Source organism: Seriola lalandi, unplaced genomic scaffold, assembly GCF_002814215.2.
Source record: "Seriola lalandi dorsalis isolate HSWRI2012SDOR001 ecotype SW California unplaced genomic scaffold, Sedor1 jcf7180002054697, whole genome shotgun sequence".
NCBI classification, from domain to species: Eukaryota; Metazoa; Chordata; class Actinopteri; order Carangiformes; family Carangidae; genus Seriola; species Seriola lalandi.
In genome coordinates this window covers 140,910-149,329 of record NW_019525250.1, presented here as the reverse complement: position 1 = coordinate 149,329, position 8,420 = coordinate 140,910, and the positions used below count along the sequence as shown (strand labels likewise).

General features: G+C 41.2%; 1 protein-coding gene across 1 annotated transcript; it reads left to right on the top strand.

Moving 5' to 3' along the window:
- Nucleotides 1-2,840: 2,840 nt before the first annotated feature.
- Nucleotides 2,841-8,373, top strand: slc2a11l (solute carrier family 2 member 11, like). Its single transcript, XM_023424038.2, has 12 exons — nt 2,841-2,942; nt 3,245-3,343; nt 3,536-3,696; nt 3,826-3,950; nt 4,150-4,279; nt 5,858-6,006; nt 6,146-6,333; nt 6,995-7,105; nt 7,352-7,453; nt 7,584-7,659; nt 7,775-7,902; nt 8,043-8,373. Exons 1-12 carry the CDS (start codon nt 2,874-2,876, stop codon nt 8,256-8,258), a joined length of 1,554 nt encoding a protein of 517 aa, XP_023279806.2. The 5' UTR covers nt 2,841-2,873; the 3' UTR covers nt 8,259-8,373.
- Nucleotides 8,374-8,420: the final 47 nt, after the last annotated feature.

Sequence of the window (8,420 nt, the reverse complement as noted above, 5' to 3'; positions counted from 1 at the left end):
GGCATACTCCAGTGATTAATGTCGCACTTCCATTAAGCTGGGCAGCTCGCAACAGTCTTTAGGCTCTGGTCATAAACCAATATGCGCTCCTGACCATGGCTTGTTTATGACAGAGGGGGACATGAATCCCTGAACCAAATTTCGTGGCAATCCATCCATGCATGGGATGCACCGAATTGGACTGCCTGGATCTCAGATGGATATTTACAGATGTAATTCTCAGAGAAATCGACATGTATGATACATGTCTTTTCATGAGAAGGGTAAGGATGTGTTATTTCGTCATGTTTGAAGTTTTGCTTTAAAGCCAGTGATCTTTACAGTTCTCAGGGTGTCTTCCACACATCGGAGTGTTATGCTGGGCAGGTGGCTGGAGCTGCAGTCGCTGCTTTACAGGAAGCTTTAAAGAGAAGCGAACACACATCTCTGTGTTTTGCTCACAGTGGGCGGTCTGACAAATAGACTCACAGCTGCTCAAAATAACTTCTATCCAACAATAAAGCAGGCGATGTTCAGCTGGTTTGCAGTTGAACAGCTGGTCTTTCTGTATGTTGTCGTTACTGACGAGATCCAGACCCTCGTAAAATGTGCAGTGTAGGGAGTTTGATAACAGTGGTGTAGTTTTGTCCTACATTAGCAGACATATTCTACCTCGTCTAGGGACTGTTTTGCTTTTCAAAAATAGGACATTGTAACTTCAGAGGTTTGTGTATGTTGTTGTTGTTGTTGTTGTTTGTGATCCATGGTCAGGCTTTTTCATTTCCTCTCCATGTTCTCACTGGCTATAAAACCCGTCATCCTTCTCCTCTGCCTTTGTCAGGTGTGACATATCCACCAGTTCCCATTTATAATCAGTATCTAGTGTCACTTTTCCCTCCTCAAACACAATAAAGTGCATCTCTGTGTCAGTGCCCTAATTTACTCTCTTCCTTCTCTGTTGTTTTTGGCTCTGAAGAAACAGGATGACACTTTTTAACTTGTTCACCAGGATGTACTTTGTCAGATGCCTTGGGGAATTCAGCCATCCAAGCACTTTTAACATAGTTAACACAGTGAAAACAAGTCAGGTTCATTTGATTAAGTGTGGGTCTCCAAAATAAAATACAATACAAAATGGTTTGCTTCTGATTCTCAATAACGTTGACTGCTTAAGAAAAATCATAAATCATGAAAGTGAGCAGTTCTACAGCCTGCAACTTATTGTAGACATAGAATTGACAGCTATTGAAATAAGGTCTTAACTTTATCATTGTTTTATCCTCAACAATTTCAGTTGTATGTTAGGACTGGGTGATCGTGGTGGTGCATTTAACTTTATAAAAATCAATCCATTATTGTCAAATCTGTCTCAGTCCCTGATATGACCTTAATCACTCAGGAGTGTCACTAAACAATAATTGTGTATGTTTTGATTTCCAGTCACTCGAGGTCAACAATGATACCTTTGTGGATACATCAGTGATCGCTCGTGATTGCACTTGCAGTTGTGCGGCGTTGGCCAATTTTATTTCCGTAGGGGTTACTGTGTATAAAGTGATACGGATGATATGTACAAAATGGCCCACAATGCTTCTGTTTTTTTATGCAGAAGCTTCTGTAGAGCTGTAAATAAAGCCTCTCTGGCAGCTGCAAAGGCTTTCATCTCCTGCAGGAAACAGCCCTCCTGACAGCTTTTTAGAAGTTTCAGTCTCTCTCTCAGTGGTCTGTCTGGGGTGTGTTGTCATTCGAAGCCGCCGCTGCCTCCCGGAGACGATGCAGGACAGCCGTCACCAGCTCTTTCCTGGAGGTCAGCTGTGTGACATCTGGCAGGCTAGTCTGCCTGATGCGGAGTGATACCGCAGGAGGTTTCTGTTTTTAGTTCAGTGCAGGCCTCATTAGAATCAGGTTTGCATCAACTTGGCACAAGGACAAAATCCACTAAAGGTTTCCAGCTAACAATGACATGTGCAGGGTTATTAGAGGATTTCATGTATTTTGAAGGACTAGTTTAACATTTTGGGAAACAAACATACTCACTTTCTTGCCTGAGGTTAGATGAGACGCTCCATACCACTCTACTTCCAGCAGCTGGTCATCTTGGCTTGGCACACAGACTGGAAACAATTGGGAAACAACTGGCTCTGACTCTGTCCAGATGTATGAAAGCGGCTCAACAACTCACCAACCAAGATGTGGGTACCTCATTTGTTTAATAGATACAAAAACCAAAGTGTCTCCAGTCTTTATGCTAAGCTAAGCTAACCAGCTGCTAGTAGTAGCTTCAAATTCACTGTACACACATGACAGTGGAATTGATCTTTTCATCTAACTCTCTGGAAGAAAGCAAGTGAGAATATATATCTGTTTTATTCTCCATTAAATGGCAGTAATTTCTTAGTGTGATGTAATCCCTGATTCTAATCTGTAAACTAAAGGGATCAGTTAACCTGTGAAAGGCTGTTAGATTATAATAGAGTGGGAGAAGGGAGAAAGTTATCTTAGTAACTTGTGTTGAATATTTTTGTTCACGGCTACTGTTCATCTGACTGATCATCGTTATAGATTCAGAGTTTTCCAGGAGGTTGAAGTCACTGTTTCACTGGTTGAATACAAGTTTCCCAGGCTTTATATACAACGCAGGACAATAAATAACTCTCCTTTCGTATGATCTGTCCTAGGTCTTTCATCATCGTTGGGCAAAATCCTTAAGCAAACAGAAACCATATCCACACAGCTCATCTACCTGCACAAACATAACTGACACACACTCACACACACACACACTTACCAAACATGGTGGTTGCTTTGTCATCCTGCGTTACATTTGGCCTGAATAGAAAGTTAATCATTTCAGTGCAGAGTTTAAATGTCTGCAGCACCAGTTTAAAGTGTGAATGATTTGTAAAGACTCCAGAAATGACAATGACCAAACTCCAGTCATGTTGCAGCACTTAACGCTCCTGGTGGGTACATTTTTTAATTATTTTAAGCGTCTACCTCACATTTGTTCTGCTAGGATACATGTGCGACTGCCACGGTTCGGAGCGAGCTCTATTAAATAAAAAAAAAATAACCCAGATACTACATTTAATTAAACACTCTGAGTGGTTGCTGTAACTGCAACTTGCAGAATCAACATAAATAATTTAACAGAGACACTGACAACTGTAAGCTTTGGGAAATGTTTTAATGGAAAAGTAGAATTTGTTATTTAAAATTAAATGAAAATGTGCTTTGATTTGTCAAACCTGCTTAATTCCTGCAGCTAGATTGCCCCGTTGTGATCGCTGCCATTTTTGTCTCTGGCATTGGAGGGACGTTTCAGTATGGATTCTCTATATCTGTGATGACTTCCCCCTCTGATGTAAGTAGAACTACTTTACTACAAAAATCATAGTAGTATGTCAACACATTTGTGATTTACAAGTTTTGTTTTGTAAAAATCTATTAATACTTTCCACATCAGCTATAAAGACAACTGTATGGCACCTGAAAAAAAATTATGATGCTTTAACTGAAATGAAAATGAGACTAACGGTACATGTGATATTTGCAGTTTATAAAGGAGTTGGTGAACAGAACATGCCTGCAGAGATACAGTGTCGCCTTGGAGCAGTGGCAGGTCTCTCTCATCTGGTCCTTCACTGTGTCCATTTTTTGCATTGGGGGGTTACTGGGGTCACTGGTGGCGGGTCGACTGATCTCAAAATATGGCAGGTTAGTACATGAACAGAAAAGACACAAACTAAATTCATTTTTTAGCTCAGGTTTCCTGTTTCTTTGGGGTTTTTTTTTAACAATGACTTCAGGCTCAAACATTGAAGTCTCTTTCTCCCTGTCCAACAGAAAACAATGCCTTCTGTTAAACAATTTTGTGGCTATATTTGGAGCTGTGTTGATGCTCTTGAGTCGGAAAGCCATGTCCTTTGAGATGATCATGGTGGGACGATTTCTCTATGGCATCAATTCAGGTAAATCTACTGTGTTAGGAAGCTATTAAATCTGTTTTTTCGCCATCACTCTTGGCTTCCAATTTAACCATACAGACAATCGATTTCTATTTGTACTTGTGACTATTATATTTCTAAGTTCTCTGGGTCATTTCTCACCCAGTTATTGATCGTTATTGACTGCACTGAGAATGTATGATTCCCTTGTGTACGCCTCTAGGAGTCAGTCTCTCAGCTCACACAGTGTACCTCGTTGAATGCGCCCCGAAGAGGCTGCGAGGGATGGTGGGTGTGACTGTTGCTACCTTCATCTCCTTGGGGAAGTTCAGTGGTCAGCTGCTGGGGATCAGGTGAGGAGTCCAGCCTCACATATGCTGTTGTCAGGGGGGTCAAAGGGTCAGGTGGTGGTCAGCTCAAATGACAGCTCACATGTGGACAGACCATGGTGTCTTCTCTGTACAATACATACATTATTGTACATTTTATTGAAACTCAATTGGCAAACAATTTAAACATAGACAATGGCTGTTTTGGGGTAATCTACTGAATTAAAGACCCGCAAGATCAATGCCTTGTGCATTGATGCAAAAGTGTTGTGAATCCAATATTGCCATAAAGCTGCTCACTGATTTGCAACATTGTCTTCCTGGAATAAACAGTGTGATAAAATATCTGGTGGTTGATAAGTTTTGTAAATCATTCACACGAATCATCACTGAAACCATTTTCATGTTAAAGGTCATATCTATAGAAACAAGCTAAGTTTATATAATGATCACTGCAAAATGTCAAGGAGAAAATAACAGCAGACATTCTTGAACACTTTAGGGTCCTAATGAAAGGATGGGTTAAAGGATAGCCATTGTCGGATTAGTCACATCGCTTTGGTCTAGATTGAAAAATCTCAACAACTATTGAATGGTAAATGGACTTTTTTAAATGGACTATTTTATACTTTTCTAGTCTTACTCACCACTCAAAGCGCTTTACAATACTTGCCACATTCACCCCTTCACCCACACATTCATACAACACCGTCACACACTGATGGAACAGCCATCAAGGGCAAGGTGAGGTTCAGTATCTTGCCGAAGGACACTTCGACACGCGGACTGGAGGAGCCGACCCTCTAATTAGTGGGACGACCCGCTCCACCTCCTGAGCCACAGCCGCCCCTATTGGATAGATTGCCATCAAATTTTGCAAAGACGTCCATGTTCTCCAACAATGAATCCTGCTGATCGTGGTGATCACCTGACTTTTCCTCTGGCACCACCATGAGGTTTACATATGTGTTGTTTTTTTTTTTTTTTTGGGAACCTGTAGTGTTAACTTTTGTCTCCCCCCTCTGGCAGTGAGAGTAATTACACAAACACACTTCACCAGTTCCAAGATAATAATTCATTATTTAGGTAGAGTAAGTGTTATAATTACATATGCCTACTCCAAATATTTTACAGATGCCAACCTGTCTAAGAGCAGTAAGGCGACATCCATGTCTGTCCTCAGTCTCTTCTCTTTGTTCAGCACTGTCCAACAAGAAAAAGCCACGCCAGTCCGTGTTTGTCCTCGCCATCGATCGCTTTCTTTTATTAGACCGAAATCCTTCGTCTGTCACCAAGATTTTACATTTGCATCAGAAACTTTACTCCTAGGTTTTTCCACTGTGCTCTTAGTTGCTGTTGACCAGTCACCACAGACGGGAGATTTAAAACTCAGGTATACTGCTGAGTACTATATTATTGATAGGATTGATGGCAAAACTCCAAAAATAACACCCAAATTGTAATAAACCCTTATAACTTCACAACTTGGGTCCCTTTAAACTTGACAAAACACTTTACCAGAGTATGCTTGGATGCATATCATTGTATAACAGTGGTATAGCTCCACTATTGAATGATGATAAGCTGATGTTGCCCTTGCAGTGAGTTACTCGGCACAGAGCAGAGATGGCCGTGGCTGCTTGGTTTCAATGGCTTCACTGCGTTACTTCAGCTCACCACCCTCCCCTTCCTGCCAGAGTCGCCCCGTTTCCTGCTCCTGGACAGAGGAGACCGCCTGGCCTGCGACAAAGGTGTGAGGAAGCACTTTTTTAGCTTTGTGGGATCTTTTCCACAAGTAAGACCTTTTTCCAAGTTTGTGATCTTAACACTGTTGTGATGTCCAGCCGTGTTATCACCACCCAAATCTGCTGCTTTGTCATGCTCCCTCAGCTTTAAAGAGGTTATGGGGCAACAAGGACTACAGCACGGAGGTGGAGGAGATGATGAAGGAGAAAGCTGCCATGCAGAGCGTCCACAACCACTCAGTGATGGAGCTGATTCAGAACCGAACAGTCCGCTGGCAGCTCCTCACCATCATTGTGTACTTCACCACACTGCAGCTCTGTGGCATCAATGCTGTGAGTTAGATGAAACACACTCCAAGCTCTTTTTCGCAGATGTTGTTAAGTGTACATTGAGATACAGGACATGCTTTGCATCAACTGACATTTCACCTCTTTATCTTTAGGTAATGTAGTGTGCAGAATTAATGATCAGCTTTAGACCTGTATGTCCCAAACACAAGGACTATTGATTCTGTCTGACTTTTAGTGTTTACATTTGGAAGCATCAAAGTCACACAGATGGGTGCAATGGGTGGTCTCAGGGAAAGTTTCAGTACGCACTCAAGGAAAAAACACTCGTGCTCTTGAAGGCGAATGGGTTGAAATCCAGAAAACACAAGCAAAACATAAATAAACTTATACTCATGCATGCAGCAGGAGGAATGTGGAAGTTTTTTGTTTTTCTTTACATTTTCACATGGATATAATGTATAGAATTGTGAACAGTGACGTTTAGTTTTGTTTTGTTTGATGTTTAGTCAAACAAACCAAAAAAAAAACTCTCACATCAATCATGCTTTTTAAATATTAGTTGAAAATATTTATTTTCAAAAATACAAAACGAGTGAAATACTGCTTCCCTCCACTTCATCCTGCCCTGCATGCTAAAGCAAAACAAAGGATGTAAACATGTCTACATTTTAAAAGACTCTTTATTTTGGGGTTTACTTTCCAGGTGTACTTTTATTCTTTTGATGTGTTTCGTGCGGCAGGAATCCAAGAACAGCAGTTACGTTACACTGCTTTGGGAACAGGGCTGTGTGAGTTGTCCACCTCTGTCGCTTGTGTAAGTCATTTCACCGATATCCCATCATGATTTATATCTGCTTTATGTTCTATTAGTGTCAATTATTTTATAGTGTAATATCCTTTACACATCCTGACATGAATGTGTTTTTTTTACATTTCTTTTAGCAATTTAGGAGAACAGTTATGGGAAAAAAAACCTTTCCTTCTGCTGTGACGCCTGTCCTAATGTGTAGTTAGAGCTTCCCCATGTGGTTTGCTGGTGAAACTGTTTTCATGTTGGCAGTTCATGATTATTGAGAGCATGGGGAAAAAAGTCCTGCTGTTCAGAGGATACATGGGAATGTCTGCAACATTGGTTCTCCTCACCATCACTGTGTACCTGCAAGTGAGTCACCACAACATCAGCCACTGGTCGCAGCACATTTTGATGATTAAAGCCCGACAAGTGACGACTGATCGTAACTGAAATCCCTCATAAATGTATGCAATCCAACAGATCTTTGTATTTTCCTCAGACCCAGGTTTCCTGGATGCCGTACTGCAGCATGGTTCTTATTTTCTTATTCATATTCTTTTTTTCCAGTGGACCAGGTATGTTTATTACTCGAGATCTTAGTTTATTTATCAAGGATTTCAATTTTAATCATTTTCCACTTTTGAATCGACACTGAGGTGTATAAATCCCTCCAATGTTCTTGCCCCTCAGCGGGAGTTACAGCTCCTCTTCCAGGAGAAATCTTTACTCAGTCATTTAAATCAGCTGGATACACCATCGCTTGCACTATCAACTGGACAGGCCTGTTTGTGCTGGGAATGCTCTTCCCAATCATAGTGGTAAGCACATTGTTTTCTCTGTAAAGTTTTGCATGTTTTTACCAGAGGCCAGTGGATAGGAGTGATCAGACAGGTGAATTGAGATTAAATGCATCACTCTCACTGACTCACACATGGTCTTCAAATTCCTTCCTTTCCAGGAGTATCTGGATTACTTCTGCTTTCTCATCTTCCTGATCTTCTGCACCACCTGTGGGCTGTATGTGAGGTTCAACGTCCCTGAGACCAAGAATCGCACAGCCCTGGAGATCGCTGCGGAGTTCGAGAGGATGCACTGCAAATCTGGAGAATCAAAGGATAAATCCAGTGACTCAGCAAAACTCAGCAAAACCATAACATGTGAGACCAAATTCTGATTATATTCACCATGTTCAAATAAGCTGGAAAATATGTAGAAGAAGAAGTCACTTCATGTCAGACTGACCATATGTCCTGTACCATGAGATTAAAATGTGACTCTGCTGCCTTTTATGACTTGTCTTGTTTTTCTGTCCACTAGAAATCCTCACAGTGTGTGT